Source organism: Serinus canaria, chromosome 3, assembly GCF_022539315.1.
Source record: "Serinus canaria isolate serCan28SL12 chromosome 3, serCan2020, whole genome shotgun sequence".
NCBI classification, from domain to species: Eukaryota; Metazoa; Chordata; class Aves; order Passeriformes; family Fringillidae; genus Serinus; species Serinus canaria.
The window spans coordinates 5,860,686-5,881,728 of NC_066316.1; the positions used below are offsets into that span (position 1 = coordinate 5,860,686).

At 38.8% G+C, this 21,043-nt stretch overlaps 1 protein-coding gene across 1 annotated transcript in view; it reads left to right on the forward strand.

The window, feature by feature from the left end:
• SPTLC3 (serine palmitoyltransferase long chain base subunit 3) overlaps window positions 1-21,043 on the forward strand; it is a 78,834-nt gene that overhangs the window by 25,363 nt on the left and 32,428 nt on the right. Inside the window, exons 2-6 of the mRNA XM_050972360.1 lie at window positions 3,139-3,330; window positions 4,782-4,936; window positions 5,846-5,994; window positions 16,697-16,821; window positions 19,372-19,465. Of these exons, the coding sequence (XP_050828317.1) occupies window positions 3,139-3,330; window positions 4,782-4,936; window positions 5,846-5,994; window positions 16,697-16,821; window positions 19,372-19,465 (715 nt within the window). The remainder of the gene's footprint in view (window positions 1-3,138; window positions 3,331-4,781; window positions 4,937-5,845; window positions 5,995-16,696; window positions 16,822-19,371; window positions 19,466-21,043) is intronic.

Here is a 21,043-nt window from a genome sequence, read left to right on the forward strand (position 1 = left end):
ATAGAATATTTTAATTTATTTTTTGGAGTTTAAATCCATGTAAGGACACAGAGACTGAACTGGAATTATGTAGATTAAGATTCTTCTAGGTTGGGAAGAAACAAATGGAGAGGCAGAATTTATTTAAGCATAGAGAATTATGAGTTGTGTAGTTGACTGATAGAAAAGCACAGCAGTCAAAGTAAACTGTCATGATACTATAAGGTAATTTCATTATAAAAAAAGAAACTCATTTTTACAGATAAAATGAATTATCAAAAGTCACAATTTATTTCCCCAACATTTTTAGGTTCAAAAATGATGAACACATTCATAGTTATACCCTGATGACTGTTACAAGGTGATAAGACAGTCAGAGTCACAAAATCTCAAAGCCACCAATTACTAAAGTTGGAATGATATATCTGTTTTTTAGAATCTTTGCCCAACCAATTGCTACAGTTTAAGGTATAGAGTAGAAACTGTGCTGTCTCCTGCAGGTATTATTACAGGTAATAAGACATAATTCAGCAGAGCATCTGCTGTGTAATGGTGTAACTAATGATCTCTGAATCGTTTCAGGCATTTGTAGGAAATCTGCTGTATTTGATTTCAGTTGGATTACATCAGTTGAATTACATCTCCCTTCACTGGGTAGCTGCTGTCTAAAGCACAGTCTACAAATCCACCTCCTTCTTCTGAGATAAAACTGTACGATAACATAGAAAAAGTCATCAGTGCAAAATGACAGCTATTGCTTCACTGACCAATTCAGCCAATTTAGACTGGCTGAAATTGAACATCCACATGATGTTCAGTCAGTCACTCATATACCCCATGCTTGGATCAGAAATGCTGCACAACAACATCCCCACTACCACTCTCCCACTCTCCAGAAGCAGCAAATCCACTTGTTTTGATTATTGTTTCTCGAGACTCTCTCTTTGCTTATTGTGGAACTCTAGGGCTGGTTTAAATACTCTTTATTTTTCTCACTTTATTTGTAGACAAGGAGTCACTGTGTTTTTTGAATTTGTTCTCCCAGCCTTGTACCAACTGTTCAAAGACTTTTGGGTTTTGTCCTTCATAGCCTGGAGAATGTGGGACACATCTGGCTGCACATTCTTCATACTTCACCTCTATCTATGCTCACTCCTCCCAGCTGTTTGTGTTAAGGGCAGTGACAGTGGTTACCTGGTTAAATGCACATGTCATACTGACAGCATCAAATGGCACCTGCTGAAATCAGAGTTCCACAACAGCAGAGTTTTGTTGTGGAAGAAGGATGTTACAGTGCAGAAGGCTGATAGGACCTTTCCTGTTCCTTCACCAATAAGGTTTACAGCAATAAGGTGTTTCTTTATAAACTCAGTGAACAGAAACGTCATAACTCTCTCCTCTGGGCTCAGGTGCATTATCACATCATCATAGCTTGATGCCAGTTGATTCAAGAAGATCAAACTACAATGCCACTTGAATTTCCACAGATGACCATAAACATGCTCTTAGCCCATGGCAAATGTAAAGTAATAGGACTGAGCTTAATCCTTTCTGAAATATTTGCTCTATCTCATCACTAGGTGCACACAGCTGTTGTGACTCATGTGAAATTGGACTTCACCATGTATTTAACTCATCCTCATAAAATGTTTTTCATGGTAAATAGGTTGCCCTAAAAGAGCAATTAGCTTGAGGTAGGAGTGCATGTGTGTTTCTTCAAAGGTGTTCCATCACATTGTGAGAGCCAGCCCTGCATTCCTTCTCCCTTGCAGGGCAGTAAGTGTTTGCAAAGTCTAAATAGGTTTCTGTTCAGCCCAACCAGCATTTTTTTTTTCTTTTTTGGGTTTCCTTAACAGCCTTTCTATTTTCTCTTGTGCCCAACAATGCTTTTCCTTATTTTTTTTTCTTTTTTTAATTTCTTTTTCTCCCCCAAAACCAGTGGGAAATCCAGTGATTGGACCAGCAAGTTACAACAGAAATCTAAAACCTGTGAGGATAAAGACATTTTAATGCAATATGAAGATCAATAATAATCTGTCCTTACAAGTATAGTGAATTGGCAATTGTTCTTAATATGAATATTCTATTTCAGCTTGCTACATTACATAACTAGGCAATTTACATTTTTAGTTCATCCTTCCCACAGGCAGAAATGCATTAATGGTATTTCTTCATATGCTGGCAGTTTTGCTTTATAATATGTCAAAACATATGTCTTGGGTATTTGTTTGGTTGGTTTGGGCTTTTTATAACAGGGCACTGTTTTTTTCTGGATTGTGTTTTGTTAATTTTGAATTAGCAGTTTGGCTGTTACTCGACAGTATCTGTAAAGGCTATCATGTTTTACAGAAATAAGGGAGTTACCACTCTTCCAAAGAATAGTCTGATGAGCATATTGAATGTGGCAACTGAAAAACCTACCTTCTTTAATTTGAAAATTGAAATCTCAAGATATTTTAATGACAAAATATTTTGTGCACACACTGTTGTAAATTTCTAGAATTTGCTCACAATGGGATCACTGATTCCAACACTTTTCCTCTTCACTATTTTGTCTTAAGTAGCCTTAGAATTAGGGGAGAAGTTACTGGAAATAGGATTAAAAGCATTTGTGAAATCAGAACAGAAATAGAAGGCAGGGATCATAAGAGCTTTGGATTCTTTCTCAGGTCTGCAGAGCATTGTGGTAAAGGTGCCCTGTTTTAGGCAGGATTTGTTTTATATAGGTTAGTTGCTGCAATGGGTTGCTTACACAAGACTTCCAGAAGCAGTCAGGGATAGTGTAGGTGAGCTTTTAATGCTGCCCTTCCCTTTTTATAGCTCTCTCTTGCAAGACAGAGTATTGTGATTTCCATTTAATCACTCTGAAATAATTGTCCAATTGCACAATAATACACAGCCAATCTTTCATAAGTTTCATATGTTTCAAAACAGACAAGGGAGTGGTGTTGAAGACATCTGCAGCTGAGGACATCAGAGGAGGGAAGATGGAAGATACTTGTAGTGGTCAGTAGCAACTGCAGTGTTAAAGGTCCTCTTCTTCAGGATATATAGTGTGAGGTCTAAATGTCTCCTAATTAGAGAAAAAGATTTGCCCTGAGGTCCAAGCTTTGATGAGATTAAATGTATTAATCAGAAATTTCTGTTCTGTTTTTTCAGAAGAATGGAGTATCAAACGGAACCCTCTACAAAAAACCATTTATTGAGCACTTTGAGCAGGCACCAATGTATGTTGCAGTTTTCACTTTCGTGGGGTTTGCAGTGGGAACAATATTTGGCTACCTGCGAGATTTTATGAGAGCCTGGGGACTAGAAAAACGTAACATTGCTGCGGAGAGAGAACAACAAAAAGTATGTATGAAAATGTCACTCTGTGTCCACAGCTGAGTTTTCCTCTGGTTGCAAGTGATTTACAGCAACTTGTGGGAGTAACAAGGCTGCCAACTTTCATTTTATAGAACGTTGCACAGGGGTGAGAGGAGTGACACACCCTGCCAGTGGAGTTGTGTGCATGTGCATGATTATGTACCTACATTTATGGAAAATCATCATTTTTACTCAGGGACATGTTCACCTCATTCTAAGAGTGCCATAACACTCTCAGCAAAACAGAATCTCAGTATATTAGGTCAATCCACAGAAAAAGAAAATTCATAAATGCCTTATTGTTGAATATATCATCTTTCCAAATATCTTCAACCCAAAATTTCCTTTGTCCCATCTGGCTACCTTATGCTGTCTTTCACAGTGAGGAAGTTCTAATTTTATTATAATTGAATTCTTGTAACTCCCAAAATTTTTCATCCCATATAGTTCCAAGTGAAATTTGCACCTTAGCAAGATCAACTGCCTTCTGTCTTTGTTTACAGTTTTTGGTTCCTCCTTCTTCTCTGTGCAGTTTGAGTCATCATTTATGTTAATACCTGGCATAATGAAGGAAAAACATGAAGAGTTTTACTGTTTCTCTTGCAAATACAACTCCTGAAATTGTTTCCTGTTTTAGGTTTTCAAAGATGCATGCATAACTTAATGAATATCACTTTCAATTCACTTCATGATCTGGCCATTTGTTAATTCCAGTTGTGCCAGTTAAATTATTTGTCCTTCACTATGGATTACATGTTTATTTAATTTTCCCTCATATGTTAACTGCACACCATGTTACTTTATCAGTTTATTGTATGCAGTGCCCAGCATGGATACATTGCTGTTTCATATAAAGCTTTGTTTAAATTTAATTTACAAGTAAAATCTATGGATATTCATTAGTTCTCAACCAAAAAAATTGTCTTAAGTGGATGTTTTTGGACATATCTTGGACTAGCTTTTCTCTAATGTATCCAGCATTTCATGAAATGTAGTGAGTTGTTTATCCTACTTTTCTGCAATCTGCTCCACACATAGAAAAATGCTCAATTTGAAGCAATTGGTTGCTTCAAGTAAAATAATCTTGATTTTTTTTTTCTATTTCCAACTTTCAGGATATGCAGGGAGAGTTAGACCAACTTGTTTACCATTTCAAAAAAAACCCCAAACCTGACCAACCAAAAAATGCCAAAAATCCCCCAATCTTTAAACAGAAATAAAATACTCTACCCTCTAAGAAATACAACATTGTGTTTTAAAGGAATTATAGTAAATATACAATATTGCTGTTTGGAGTTGTAAGTGACACAGCACCATGTGGCTGCTGTGGCTCTCTGTTTATGGATGAATCAGTTTTTCCTTGTTAAGAGGAACGACTTGGGTACAGAAGGAGATATTTTCACAGCAACATAACCCTGTGCATGTTTTCAAACCAGGATTTTGTGCCACTTTATCAAGATTTTGAGAACTTTTACACGAGGAACCTCTATTTGAGAATACGGGATAACTGGAACCGTCCCATTTGCAGCGTCCCTGGGCCACAGTTTGACCTCATGGAACGTGTTACAGATGATTACAACTGGACATTTAGGTGAGTCATCTTACACTCTGCTGCTCTCAGCCTCATGAGCATACTCCTGACACCTCTGCAAAGCACAGAAAGTTGTGTCCAGATCCTTCTCTGATATCCACCAGCATGTTTCTTTCTGCAGTCAGCACCATGCTGACAATCTGACCCTTTTCTTCTGAGTATTTGTTTGGAAATGCAGTATAGATTTCCTACTCAGTTGCAAATGGGTTTGGCTGTGTTAGCAGAAGACTGCTCACACACCATTTATAACAGACCTTGACTCTGAATATTACAACAAAATTTGTTTTATCCCTTGGTTAGGTTTTATATCATAATTTTTTGCACTGCATGAATGTGGCTTCTTGCCTTTACCATGAGTCTTTGGCAGTGGGTTTTAAGCAGATTGCAGCTTGAAGGTTTTGGTGTGTTGCAGCTGAATTACACAGCTATGGGAATTCACAGCACATGTGTAGGTTGGCTATATTTGAGCTTATTGAGAATGTATCATATATGTGTTTCCCATATTTTCATCAAGTTTAAGTTCTGTGGGTGTATGAGAGCGCTGGTGACTTAATGGAAGCACTTGACAATTTGCTTGAAAAATTAATGTCTGGAAGTTGTTCCTTAAATAAAGTCATAGGTTTGTTTGTTTATTTAAATCCATAAAAGCAGCCAGTGATCCCACACCAGTATATTGCCATCTACAGTGTGAATTCTAGAAGGCACTGACCATGAAGAAGTGCTTAGTTAGGAAAAGAGGAAGGCTAGAAAAAAAATTGAGCTGTTAGAGTATGAGGATTGTAAATTTGCAAGTAGGAATTGGACACTCACTGCAGCAAAATTTGGTGGGAAAATTTTGGGATTTTTTTTCTTTTCATTTGGGATTGAAAGGAAAGTTGCACTGTTGTTCAAAATTTGCTTTAATTACAGGTTTACAGGAAGGACTATCAAGAATGTAATCAATATGGGTTCTTATAACTACCTCGGCTTTGCAGAAACAGATGTTAATGCTTTGAAAACTGTGACCATAGAGTTAGAAAAATATGGGACAGGAGTCTGCAGTACCAGGCAAGAGATGGGTGAGTAAACAGAGACATGGCCACTAAAGGTCCTGTAACTATCCTCTTCTTCTCACAGATATCTTAAAAGAATTGGATACAGAGAATTTTAATCACATCAGCAATTGCCTGTTTCACAATTAAAAGAAATGCTGCATTTTACTTGTTCTCACATGAGGGTTTTTTCAAAAGGAAAACTAATACAGATTTTTGGAAAAGCTAAACCAAGTATGTTGTCTACTGGCCTGGGATTTTTAATGATGGAAACACACACACATTGAGATTTCAGCAATTTTTCTGGGGCAAATTCAACTGCATCACAGATTTATATCAGTTACCACACACAGAGGTTTCAGATTAATAAAATAATCTTTTGCATTAATTTTTATTTCCATTTTCTAGGAATGTATTGGAATGTTTTATGAGATGCTACTGTCACAAACCAGAAATTTCTAGTTTGCCATTAGCAAATAAATTCAGGAAGGCTCCATCTGACATTTTTGGTTTTATCTGATTGCTTTGTTAGTCTGTAGGCTGCATGCAGTGTTACCTTCAGCACAAAGCCTTGAATTCCTTATGGTAAAATCATCTTACATTTAAAAAAAAAAAAAAAAAAAAAAAAACCAATTTCAAACCAGAGAAATGCAAGGGGAGGTTTCTCTTCAGGCTTTATCTTTCTTGTGAGTTTGGGAAAAAAAAAAAAAAAAAAAGAAAAAAAGAAAAAGAAGGCTTCCCAGAATGGAGAAGTCTATAAAAGATTTATTTTTTCTAATCCAGAAACCTAAAAAAAATGACATTTTTATCTTCAATGTAAACCATATTGTTCTATAAATCTTACAGAAAAAATACTGTATTTATTTTGGTTTTTAATTAAAAAAAGTTCTCTATTTCAGAAGAAAAGGTAATGCAAACTTTGTGATCTACTTCTTATCTTGTCCTTGTGGTTTGACTTGCCAATAACAATTATGTCAGTGACACCATTCAGAGAGGGTTTACAGATTGACCCTACTTTCCTTTTGTAGGTGACCCATCTGCTGACTGCAATATATTATTATTTAACCTGAATTGCATGCTTGAAAGTGGTTACCATTGCTAGTCCTTTGAGGTCTTGAAGGAAGCTTTCTCTCTTTTTCTCCCAGATTCCATTTTGTCTAAGAACATTTCAAGCTGTTTTCAGGACATCTAAGATTATGGCTGGTGTTCTTTATTCTGTAGCTTTTGCTGAAGTTTTTTACTGGAAGATTTATTCTTAAAAACAAACAAACAAAAACCAAAACAAAACAAAAAAAACCACCAAAAAAACACCAACTCAACTTATTAAAAGATGATTCTGTGTTCAAATACTAAAAATCTTACTAAGTAACTTCATCCCATCTATCTGAGAGCCCATGTATAGAGATTTCTAGGATATTCTCTTCATCTCAACTCCTGTGCTGTACTCAAAATGGTCTTGACTGATTGAGCAAGGGTTTAGATTCATTCTAATTGCCTTCACAACAGTGCATGAACTGCATCAAGACTATTCCCAATGCAAGAATGGGCTGCAGATAAGGAGCATCCTAAAAGCCTCATGAGTCTCAGTCTTTTGGAAGTGGATTTGGAGAGCAGCTTGGACAAAGGAAAGCAGGGTGTTTAGGCCTGGCTTAGCTGTGGAACTGAGCAGTCACAGCAGTTTATCCTGGGCAGGGAACAGAGGGGCTGTGTTTGTGTGCTCCATGGAGAGAGGTGGCTCCACAGGGCAGGGCTGAGCAGTGGCTCCAGGCTGGTGCTGGCTCTTTGAAATCTGTCTGCCACCAAGATCTGTATTAAAAACCTAAGGAAAACAATCTCTTATCCATAGTGGATACCCTCTTTCCTTGTTCCTTTATGTTCTTGTGCTCCATTCTCATCACAGTAGAACAGAAAAAATCTGAGTTAGATATATCTGAGAGAGAGATAGGGAAGGGTCTGAATGAAACATCTTACCTTTATAAATTATCATTTCTCATCTTCATCTTAGATAAAAGGAACAGGATGAGTTTGTTTCTGGGCAGATCACATTTCAAAACTTCTGTTGTTATTGTGTGTGGAGCTGAAGTGTTTTGAAGTGGAAGTGCAGTCAGCTGCAAGAGCCAAGGCTGTAAATTGCCTGTAGGGTTCTAATCCAAGAGAGCACTTGAATGTATTTATATTTTCAAGCTAATTCACTTTGGAAGTACTGTTCTGCTTGTGTGCATTTAAGTGTCTGGCACGTCTGAATTTTACAAAGATCTCTCTCTAAGCAGTGGTGGCTCTCTTTCTGAGAAATCATTCCACTACTTTCAGAGGATTTCAGATAGAGGGTAAAACAAAGAGGACACAAATGGAAGTAATGTGAGTGATGTTTGAAAGAATACATGTTGGTAAAACTGTCCTTTATGGTCTTCTGCCTACACTCCTCCTCTTAAAACTGTGGAGGCTGTGGAGAGGGCATACAATGCTATCACATGAGAATGCTGTTGCAGGTAGTTTCCTCTTAGAACAGGGTTAGAACTGATGAAAACACTGGCTGACCCTCCTAGACTTATCCCCCATAAAAAGATTTAAGGCTTTTCAATCCATTTTTAAATCCATGCTCTTCTCAATTATAATAATAATAAGTTACTTTCTTATTATAATGGTGTCATTTCAGACACATTTCTGAGGGTTTTATGGGACTTTCAATGTGAAATAAAAATACTTCCTTTTTTTTTAAGACCAAGCTAGCTATTAGCCCTCAGGAGCAAGATTTTGAAGTTATAAGTGGTACATCCATGGAAGAATTAGCTTACTGTTCCACAATCAGAAAGCAAAACACAGAAATTACTAGAAAGTACAGAAAGCCAACCATAGAGCCTCAGTACACTGCTGCATCAAGCTGCTGTTCTCTTGAGTACTCTGTGCAGGTCTGGTCAAAAATATTTAGGAAAACTGGAAAATGTAAGAGAGGAGCCACAGGGATCATCAAAGGCCTCAGACAGCTTCTGGGTGAGGAACTACTGAGCTTGCTGTCTCCAGCTGTCACAAATGCCTGTCAACTGTCTCAAAAAAAGAGCCTAAGGGGAGAAATTATAGAAATTTTCAACATTATGTGTGATGTGGAAGAGTGGTCAGGGTTCACTGTCCTTTCCCACTACCAGATGTACAGGGCATTGTATGAAGCTGGTAGAAGGTTTTCACCTAAATGCTGGAGGCTGCCAGACCCAAGGAGCTCATTGCTGCTGTGAAAAACATGTTCATTCTCCTGTGAAAATTAAAGAAGTTTAATAAAGAACAACAGGAGACAAAGACCATAGAGCAAAGGTTATTGCAGCCAGGTGCATCTTGGCACTCAGCCAAGAGCACACTGTCACCTTTGGGGACACCCCTTCAATATCTCTTCCCTTACATCATCCTGTTGCATATTCATAGATCCTTATGCATATCCATAAACTAGTTTACATATTGTGGGAACTGTTTTACCTGGCCCCTCCTTGGGTCTGCCTTTCTAGAGCCTGTGTGTCTCTTGGGTGTGATTCTGGCTCCTTCTTTTCACTTCCCCTTTGGGCCTTGGTCCACACTGTCTTCAGACAGCAGATGCTGATGGTTGGCATATCAATAGCAGGGTCCTCATCCTGTGTTCACTGGATGCTATCCCATCCAAGCAGGCTTCACCACAAGCATTTTTACATTTTTAACAGAATTTCACTACTATGTCTAAGCACAACAGAAATAAAAACTATATCATTATGACAAAGTTACTGTAACATCACACATATAGAATCCATTTTAATATTTGCAAAAAGCCAATATTATAATATCTATCTATAATATAGATACATTGCAGATGCCAGACCTTCACACTCCCTTGTGTTCTAAGGGCCAGTGGCCATATCTGCAGAGGAGCACTCACTGATAGTTACTAGAAATACCCAAACTGTACCTGATTCACAATGTCCTTATGAGCTCTGAGAGATGCCAAGAGAGGATACAGAGAGATCTGCACCTACTATTCCTGAGAAAATTGACCATGGGTGTTATTTAAATTAAAACAGCTTTTGTCAGCATCAGTCTCTCCTGTAGGTTCAGGAAAAGGTTGTTTTTTTTTTTTTTATTTCTTTGCCTTGTTCATTTTATGTCAAGAAACCAACTGAGACATAAAAAGAAGTAGGAAGTTTTGTTTTTTAGGAATAAATGCTGGGTCTGAGAAAATTACTCTTGAATGTTGAAGGATTTAAGTAGCCATCCAGTACCTCAAGGTGGCTACAAGAGAGTTTGAGAGGGATTTTTTACAAGGGTGTGGAGTGACAGGATAAGAGGGAATGGCTTCAAACTGAGAGAGGGCGGGGTCAGATTAGATTTCAGGAAGAGATTCTTCCCTGTGGGGGTGGTGAGGCTCTGGACAGGTTGTCCAGTGGATGCCCATTACTAGAAGTGTTCAAGGACAGGCTGGGTGGGGCTTGGAACAACCTGGTCTAGTGAAAGGCGTCCGTGTCTCTGTCCAAGGCATTGGAATGAGAGGATCTTTAAGGTTCCTTCCAGCACAAACTATTCTGTGATTCATTCTATGATTCCATAAGTAACTGGACACCAACTGTTCAACCAACTGGACTGTTGGGAATGTTAGGGCATTCCATATAAACTGCCCCACAAAAATATCTCTACTGTTATATGAATTTTAATTTTTCTCTCTAAAAAGTGTTATTTTTTAGCTTAATAAAACTGCCAGCACATAGGAACCTAAATAAATACGAAATAGCAAGTGTTCCCTCCATATAGTAAAAAAATGAAAGAATGACAACTTGAACATAAAGTCCTTTTTTTTAATGGCTGGAGTGGGAGTTGGCTACTATTAAAGGCAGATTCAAAAGCCTTTTCTCTGAGCCCATCCTGTTGTTCAGTGTTTATAGTCAGCCTTTTCTAAGCAGTGTGACTGAGAACTATTGAGAAACATGAACATTAGTTTCCTGCTTGCTGCTTGCAGATGATAACAAAATCACTAAAGTTACACTTTTTTTTTTTTAAGATAAGGCAGATTATCGTGGTCTGAGCTCTCCTAGGGCCAGGCTGGTGACAGGACTGTCACATGGACAGCCAGTGCTAACAATTCTCTGTTTATCTAACTCCCCAGTGTTCCTCATGGAGATGACAAATGTGAGTAACCACAGCAAACGTGTGATTAGTGCTGCTTAAGCAGCCAGGCAGGATTCCTGCCTTTTGAAATACTTCTCCTGTGATTATGCCTTGGACCAAAAAACAAGATGGAGCCTGCACAGAACACTTGCAGGGTGATTCACTCTGGAGGGCATGTTAGGAGATTACCCTTTAGCACCTGACTTGCACTCAGTTTCAGGGCTTTTTCTTTGTTTGAAGATTTTTTTATGCCTGATTGTGATCTCATTTCTAAACAGCAGATCTGAAAATCTGTGCCAATGTTTAATATACAGAAGTAGCTCAAACTCATTCACCTTCTTCCACTGGGTTTTAAGGCCTAATGTGAATTTCTAGCAGCATTTCAAGAAGATAAAAATACTTATTTGGCCATTATTTCTTTTATACAACTTCAAAGCTTTAATTAGGGCCAAGGCTCATTTTAAACATAATACCATACAAACATGAATAAATGTTTCATTTTTCAGTTTGGAAAAAGAGATAAAGAACTGAATGTCCCATAATTTACAGTTTCCATTTCCACACAAATTCTCATTTTTGTGGCTTTATTTCTCCTTAAGAAATAAAGCCACAAAAATGAGAATTTGTGTGCATGTATATATATGTGTAAATATACACATATTTCATAATCAGCTATTTTCTGATAGGGTATGTTATAAATTAGGAAACAGTTCATGCAAAGAATTCTGTTTTGTCATGTCCACTAACGTCCTTTTCCTTTTTGTGCCTACCCTCTCATAGATAACTAATCCAGCTTACAATGAATTTCTCATCATTGGGTCAGGTTTGTTCCTTGTATTTCACCATTGCACAAGTATGCTTTGTAATGCAAGACTAATAGTCTGGAGAGCCCATCTTCTGGCAGGTGGAATTGAAGGCATCTGTAGGAATTAAGGGTTGTGTGACTTGTTTAATACCTAAAGTATCTCTGATATATGATGTTATCTGCATGCAAATATTTAGATACATAAGATACTGCCATACAGGCTTTGGATTCAGTGTAAATCCATGAAGATGCTGGATTTACACTGAAAATTTTAACTTTGTGTTTTTCTAAGGGAAAAAAATAAAAAAGGAAACAAAACCAGAAGGTCTAAATTCAGCTGGAATTTCTGTTAAAACTAATCTACTTTTTTTTCTGATAATCACTAAATTACACAGGTACATTATTAGATTTATGTCACCCAAGGCATCTTTGTGGTATGAAAGCCCAGTCAGTTGGCAGCAATGTTAAGAAAATTTGAGCACTTCTTTTCTATCAAATGATTCATCAAACCCCCTTTTATTGGGACTCCTTTCTGCACAGACAGTGTTAAATGAGGCAACTGCATTGTGCTTCACTCCCTCTCTTTCCAACAAGTCTCATTCTACAAGTGGAGGCTTTCCTCTGCTAGTGGGTCTGTAGGACAGTGATACCATCTGCACCATCTCCTCTGGCAACATGGTGTAAAGAAATAATATAATTTCCACAGCTTCTGTTTCTTCATCTTGCTATTAATAACCCATCTAATCTTGCTTTATTGTAAAAGTGTGTGTGTCTTTCAATAATACACATTTTTTCATCTCTGACAAGCACCTTACCATGCAGTGTGTTCATCTTACCCAAGTGAGTTTGTGACCTTAAGTTTCAGATGTGACAAGGAAGTTGAGATGTTTTGTTCTGCTCCCCACCCTCCCAGGGATGCTGCTGACAAACCCTCATTTTCATAGTGTAATGGTTCTCAGTCACCTTGGTGAGTCATGTCAGGGATGTACAGGTTCCCAGCTGTTCTTTTTTGTTTCAAGGCCTTGTTGCTTGTATCAGTTTACTCTTCCAGCTTTTGTTTAACCTGAGGGGAGTAGGTGTTTCCCTGTCTTCTTTGGGTCTTAGAATTCCAAACAAAAAATTCTATTGCAGGATACTGTTGCCAATGTTCTGGCAGTTCAACCAGTCTGTCATTAGTGTGAAAGAACCTGAAAGACTGTATTGGGCAGACTAACCAGTGGCATAAACCACCTTGTCCAAGCTGAAAATGTCAAACTAAGACATGACTCTATGGATCATGGGAAGTCCATTTTCTATCTTTATCTCTCTAGTAGTCTGGCAGTGACTTTCAGCCCAACAGCATGGGAGAGTGTATGAAAATCCTGTCAAAACACAGTGTACTTCATGTTCCCTGTCACCAGAGTGCAGTAGCAAGTTAATGGAGGGAACTGGGTCATCAGATTTTGAAAAGGAGGGGATTTGCTGTGAGAAGTGTGGGAATCTGTGGAGGTGGTTCCCATTGTGAAAGTCCACTTTTGATATGATCTGTGATCTTAATACCTATATTGTCTTGGATCACAGTAACTCCTGCTGTATTGTATTACTTACAGCTGTTCAGCAGGGAAGGATAACTTTCAAAAGGATTTTGTGTCCTAAAGACCCAGGTACCTTTCTCTTTTTTTGTCTTAAATCTCTCCTGGTGATTTGGTGTACATTGTTTAGTTGTATCCTCATTTGTTGGGTCAAGCCAAGCTGCAGTCAGTCAGTGGGGAAATTCTAATGTCTGTTTATAGGGCAAGTGTATTTACAGTAGATTAAAAAGATATATCTAGTATTTCACTTTTCATTCATCAGATCATGATACTGGTCTTGAATCTAGCACAATACAAAACATTTTAAGGGCCTGGCTAACCTTACTTGACATCTCTAAGGTTGTATTTAATGAAGGGCTGTGTAATTACTGCCTTTGTTATGCAGCTTGAGATGCTGAGATATTTCAGCTTGTGCCAGTTCCTTTGGATCAAATTTACATCTGTCTGGTAGTGCTGTTTGTGCTTGTCATGGTGGTGGCTGTGACCAGCTGGGAGTGCTAGTGGACACCCTCATCCCAGCAGCACATGACTGACCCCTTGTTTCTTCCACTGGAGAGAGGTGATAGAATTGATGCCATTTGCACAGTGTGTAGAAATATCTCCTGATATGATTAAATTATTGCATAATTATGTGCTTTTTCAACTCTGTTCAATGTATACAGCTGTCATGAACCTCCCACTGACAGTACTGGTGTGTGTTGTATTGCTTCTGCAACACCTTACTTACCACCAACAATATTGCCACAGTAATCAACATGATTCAAAACCAGGGCTGATTTTACAAATCTTTGTCATTCAGGACTTTGTTTTGCTAACTAATTTAAATTTGTATTCCAGGATTTGTAGGCAGCAGTGATGTACAGTATCCTCTGCATTCACACTTGGGATTAGTAAATAATAAGTAGGAATCAGTCACTATCAAAATGAGTCATTCTTCACCATGACAAAATCAATAAAAATAGGTGCAAAATTTGCTACTCTTTTGTGGGTCATCTAATAGGAGCTTTAACAGAACAATCTGTATTGAGTCAGGCCTTTCCTGTTTATAAAAACAGAAAACATGTGATGCAACCCCAAAAAGCAATTTAACTCCACCCCAGTGTCAGACTTATCCCTGGAAGAGTCAGAGACAGTTGTGTCATGCCTTAAAATGCCTGCCTTGCAAAGCACACACTGCTTTTTTCTCATGCTTTCACAAGCTTCTAATTCAAGCTGTGACCACAGTGTGCTTGGCTTTCAGCTTCCATTTCAGACTTCATCTTCTTTTGGTGTGCTGATAACCCTGGAGTGACAAAATAACATCTGCAGGGAGCACTAAGGCAGCTGATCCTGCTGGAACTCTTAGTTGGGTGCTGTAGGTTGAAGACTAGATGGGCCCAATTTGCAAAAAATACAGAACCTCAGAAATACATGCTGAGTCCTGCTGGGCTTACACCTTAAGACAGATTCTTACCCATGTTTCCAGTGAGCAGCTCAGCTCTGAAACTCTGTTTTGTGTTTCATGGAACCTGGGTACTAAACAGTGGCTGTGTGCAGAGCCAGCTCATATCCTCCTGTGTCTTGGGATGTACACATTCAAAAAACAGCCATCCTCAAAGAGCTTCACACAGCTCACATGTAGTGGAGTTTCTGCAGAGCCACATTTTCTGTGTCACAATTCCTAATTCTCAGAGCACAGAGACAACCCCAGGTACATGCAGTGTGATACAAGGAGTGCAGAGACACTCTTGAAGCTCTGCAGGAGTAGGCTCAGGTCTAGCACAACCCAGGAAGGCTCTGGCAAAATCTCAGCAGTACTGCTGTTCTTTACTGTCCCTGTAATCCAGGCTTTTCAAGAAGCCACATGATCTTTGCTCCTTATCTCCCTGATAGTTGGAAAGTTACCTGTCTGCCTGATAGATATTTGTCACATTCTATTTCCAAATGAATGTCATTCTTACTTTAGATATTTAGTGAGAAAAAATAATGAAAACACTCCTTCACTGTAACCAGCTGACTCATTGCTATTGCTGATACTGTTCTCTTGACATTTATATTTGATTTTTTTTAATGAGCTCTGCTCCATGATGAAGGTAAGATCATCTTCCTGACTCATCATTCTTGTTGAGGCACTCTAGCCAAGCCTTTGCATTTCTTCCAGTCATCTGCCTCTGGTCCTTCACAGTGAACACATTATTTCATCCATTGTAGTTCACTTTATATTACTGTGCCATCAGCTTGTGTGGTGCAAGTGAGGTAACATATTCACTTGCCTAATTTTTTTCTTCTGTTCTCTGACTATAGCCCTATTCATAGGGGAAATGCTCTCTCAGAATCCACAGGCCACTCTCTTTTCTTCCCCACAGATTATCCTGTAAGAGTTCCTTCTGCCTTGGTCCCTGCAATGCACAGCCAGGCAACCAAAGACTAGAGAGCTGGCAAGTTGAGATGATTCCTTACTGTTCAAAGCTATCTGTTGTCTCAGTCTCTTGACACCACTCTTTTGTTTGTTTGCCTTCTGTATTTTGTCATCCTTCACTGTGAGTTGGGCAGGAAGGATACTGCTTTTGTTGGATAGTTGGAGAGCCTTACTTGTTTGGAGACTTCAAGCAGTAATATTAGATTATTAATATGCAATAAAGAACAGTCTCTAGTGTTGCATTATCATTTATGTTTGCTGTTGAGAGGAAAGGAAGAGCAGAGTTGTCATCAGTCATAGGGAATGGAATAGCTTTTACCTTCCAAAGCAGAAAAATATGGAGAATGCTTTTATTCTTCTATCCATATAAAATCCTAATTAAGAATTTTGTACATGTATATCGACAGAAAATAGAAAAGGAAGAATTCTGTTGTCACCCATTTTTGTTTTCACATCTGGAGAGAACTCAAGAATGCTAAATGTTGGTCCCACATTTCCTACAAAAAGAAGGTATTTTTGTCCTCACTGCAGGAGAGAGAAAAAGACAACAAATTAGTCTTCAGAATAAACTATGTCAAAAGTTATTGTGGAAAAGGAAGCTTTTTTCCATAGCAACTGCTTTGCTGCCCTAATAGCAGTTGTATTTGTTAGCATTAGTCACAGCTGGTTTGCACCTCTTGCATTAGCCCACATGCACAGGATACAAATGGAAAACCCTCATCAGAACTTAATGTCACAAAGCTTAATGACACACTTGTAGCCTGTTCTTTTGTATCTTTTGTGTCATAATAACTTTCACAGTTCAATGAGACTTAATATTCCCTGTGCTTCTTTCTGCAGGCACCTTAGACAAACATGTAGAGCTAGAGAATCTCGTGGCCAAGTTCCTTGGTGTGGAAGATGCTATGGTCTTTGGCATGGGCTTTGCAACTAACTCAATGAATATTCCAGCCCTTGTTGGAAAGGTGAGTACTCCCTCCAGGAACATGCAGAACAATCATTTATTAATTGTTTTAACTGCTGTTGCAGTACTCTGGGCTTTCAGTGAGTGGAAGGGCTCGATCGAGGAACAGAGCTTGGTATCAGGAATGTGTGAGTCATAAAGCTGATGACCTTGTGACTTTAAATGAGCTCCTTTATCACCTGTGCTAGCACTGAGTGTTGCTATCACACATACCTAACATCTGCTTTAAGGATTAATGATAGAGCTCTCTGGCTCCTCTTAATGAAGTTGCTTCTCCTTAAAAAGTAACCAAATGTTGAATCCCATGTCCAGGTGTTGTGGGATGAAGTATTTAGGCTACTTGCTGAGATTTTGCCCAGCTTCCTGTGATGAAAGATAATGATTGGGATAGTTTTTACAACACTTTGAGAAAAGGAAAAGCACAGTGCTTAGAGAGCTCCAGCCAGCCCTGCAAAGAAAGCTGGCAGCAAATGCAAGTCTAAAGCTGTGATCATGTTACAAAAGTTGGGTTCTTGGTGCTGAAGGAACCCCCGCTCCAGTCTGGAGTAGATCACTCAAAAATATCCATCATTCTGTCACTGGTAGCTGTGGACAACACAAACAATTGCACTGTGCTGATAGCTGGAAAATGGGTAACTCCTCCTTGGCTTGTCCAGGTGTGGAGCAGCTGGAAGTGTACCATGTAAGCACAAAGCATGACCTCCCTCTTGGTGGAGGTAGAATGAATTCAGTTTGTGGTGTATGACCAAGACTTCTTGTGGTGTACGACCAAGACTTCACCAGCAGAGAGGTGAAGTCACTTCACTTTCTGTTAAAGATGATTGCAGCTTTTGCAAGATCTCTAAAATAGAAGTGCTGGGCAGGGAGAGTTGCTCCAGTCATCCAGAACAGGAACTTCAGTCTGCAGCAATGCTGGAGAACTTGTCCAGCAGTTTCAAGGGGAACAGATACAGAGAATTAATGAAGGTAAATTTATGAAATTGGAGATGTGCAGTGTGAGATATGCATTTGTATTAGCTGTGTAATAATTTTCCCTCCCTTACCTGGCTTCATGTAGAGATTCAAGCCTCTGTCAGAGGTGGGATATGTATGTATTTTTAATAAATAAATATGTGTGTGTATATATGTATTTGAAAATTCTGTATGTATTATTATATATATTACAAATATTATTAATCTACCCTATGTTTGAGAGATTTACTCCTATGTTTTCCTCTATAATTGAGTCTAGCAGCTACATTTTCTTGTCAAGCTGTGTCTACGCTTACTGTTAGTTCTTCAAACCAGTCTCTATGGAGATTGTGTGAGTATCTCAACCTAGGCCTAACCTATGATTCCAGAATAAGTTTTTGCTTAATTATGTGTAATGAAACACAGAAAAACATGTTCAATAGCAAGCAGAGCTAAACAAGGGTTCAAGCTTGAATTTCAACTGTGAGTCCTGCCCCTTGTTAATACAATAGACAAATTTACTTCTCCCACATTTCTATTTTCGATTCTAAAAACAAAAGGAGTTTTCAGATGAGTTAATTAATAAAAAGTATACTACAGGTCATCTCTATCTGCATTTACCAGAGAAAGACTCTGGTTCCTAAACTTCACTCACATCTTAATGAAGGTGGGACTGACAAGGTATCAGTCTCTCCTCATCTCATTTCTGCAGTCCAAAGGGCTGATGTCAGACCAGCCTCACTATCACTCCTCCTTACACTCCTGCCACAGAGCCTTTACATGTGGGGTGGTGGCTGCCTTTTCCTTACAACTCAAAATGGGCTGTCAACAGGTGATAGAGGAAGCAACATTGCCTGATTTTACTATAAAGCACTCAGTCTTTAATAGGGTTATTTGCTGCTTTCCAGTTACAGGAAATATTGGATCCCTGTGCATCACCTGGGAATGCCTGAGAATCTGATCACACTATTTCAGCCTGCCTTTGCAGTGCACCCCTGTAGGAATGTGTCTCCTGTTGACAGAGTGACAAAACTATTTTTTGTCTCTTAAAAAAGGAAAAATCTCAGGAGTTTCTCTCCTCAATTAGGTAAAAAGACACCTCATAAGACCCTGGGGGCTTCATCTCAAACTTAGGGATAGCCAATTGGACAGGAGTCAAAAAGTCCCACCTAAGCAATTTACTAGAAAAAGAGGAGGACAAAGCAACCAATGGCTTTTGTGAGGTGTTTTACCAAGAGCAAGAACTTCTTGCACCTGGTTCAGTTTTTCTCTGTAAAGAGTTTTGCTATTTTGCCTTTTATTAAAACTTTTCTGTTTCCAACACTACTACAGAAGCCATCCTCCTGATTTGATGCCATCTGAGGTGGCTGAGCTATCTTGGGTGTGATATAGATATCCAAGAGCTTCTAAGACCTAACTCAAAGAAACCCTCTATCACACTCTGGCAGGAAAGTGGCAGAAAATTCATTTAATGTTTAATCCTTACAGTTTAATTTGTGCAATGCTCTATCACAGACAGGTGTGTATGCTGGCACACACATGCACACAAGTCTGCAGCCTCCCAGTTCATGCAGATGCTCATTGCACTCCTTCTCCACAGGGCTGCCTCATTTTAAGTGATGAGTTGAACCACACTTCTCTCGTTCTCGGTGCGAGGCTTTCAGGTGCCACCATTAGAATCTTCAAGCATAACAGTGAGTATTGAAGTTGGAAAACTTTAGAGACAGAGTTATTCGCACCTCAAAGGCAAGAATGAGTTCTTTTAATGCTTACTTTGCTGTCAGTTGCCTGATGATGCTTTTGTTCAGGCAGGATGATCAACTGTTTAATATTATGAGTGGTTTCTGATGGGAAAAATTACTAGTTAATTAATTGCTATTGTGTCTTTTTGACTTGCTGAATGACTGTGTGCTGCCACAAAAGTTTTATTGTTATTGTCACTGTAGCCCAAACAGTAGAAACATACTTGCAAAAACATGCCTGTTTCCAGCAGGTTCAGTGAAACCAGAATTACCTTGACATGGCATTCCTCTGAATTCCCAGGGATCTAATAGCAAAGATGCAGATGGTTATATCAACAGCATCATCCCAAATATTCTTTGAAATAGAATTTTAGTATAGAAACCACACATTAACTTTGCAATTGTATAGTTATCTTCTAAAATGTTCATGCTCTCTAACTTTTATTTAGTTAGTGCTGCTGTGGTTACTGTCAGAGACATTGGGACTGCCTTTGCTGACAAGAGCTTGTTCTTTTCCCTTATTCCCCATTACAGTTCCCTTTTCCATCCTCACTACTGCCAGCAGGCAGTGATTGCAAGAAAGAAGCTAGTGTAGTGGTGAGAAATCAGAAGAGTGGTCTGATTACCTTGCTTAATGGCTAATACCATCCCTTGTCTTTACTAAGTGTTGCTTAAGGGAAGCAAAAATGAATTATGCATATGCTGGAAAAGGCCTAAGGATGAGTTGGAATGAAAAGCACACTATAATTATACTATAAGATGATGTTATAATTAATATCAATTCGTAATTTGGGCAAGAAGCAATTTCTGAAGATCATTCAAGGATTAAAGACCATCTGAACAGGAATATTTCTACAGAATTAATTATTCATAGAATAACTGTAGCATACCCCAACTTGGTCCACTTCCACAAACCTGGATATGCTAAGCATGGTTGCCACAGCAGTCTTTTCTCAACTTTTCCTTGGTTCTTCAAAGCCTTATCCCATTCAATCAGGGTGCATCACATCCTGAAGGTTGACCTCTTACTACCCAAATCCAAACACTCTCAGCCTCTCCACCCACCTATGCTGTGTGCAGTCCAGCTGGCTTGTGTCACTTCCCACATCATTTCAGAAAACATTTCAGTCTGAGGAGTATGTTACTCTCAGCTGTAAAGATATCATCTGGAGCTGTCATGCTCGCTTTAAGGAATTCAGTCTCTAAGCATTCCTCAATATGTCATTCCCCTCCCCAGTAACCAGCTTCTGTTGCACTGACAGTAAATTAAAGCTGATGCTCTTCTGAATAATGGGCGAGCCTAAAAGTAATAGTGAGCTACCCAAACAGCACTAATCTAGCACTGGAAAATGCAACAGTTCCATTAAGGATCTTGGCAAACCTCAGTGGAAGCCCATCCAAATTGCTTTGGAGAAATTCATTGGTTTCAAGATTAAAGATCTTATTTGCCAAAAACAGCCTTATATGCCATTGCTGGGACATCACCTTAGCTTACTTCCAAAATGAAACTATGGGAACTTTTGCAAGTAC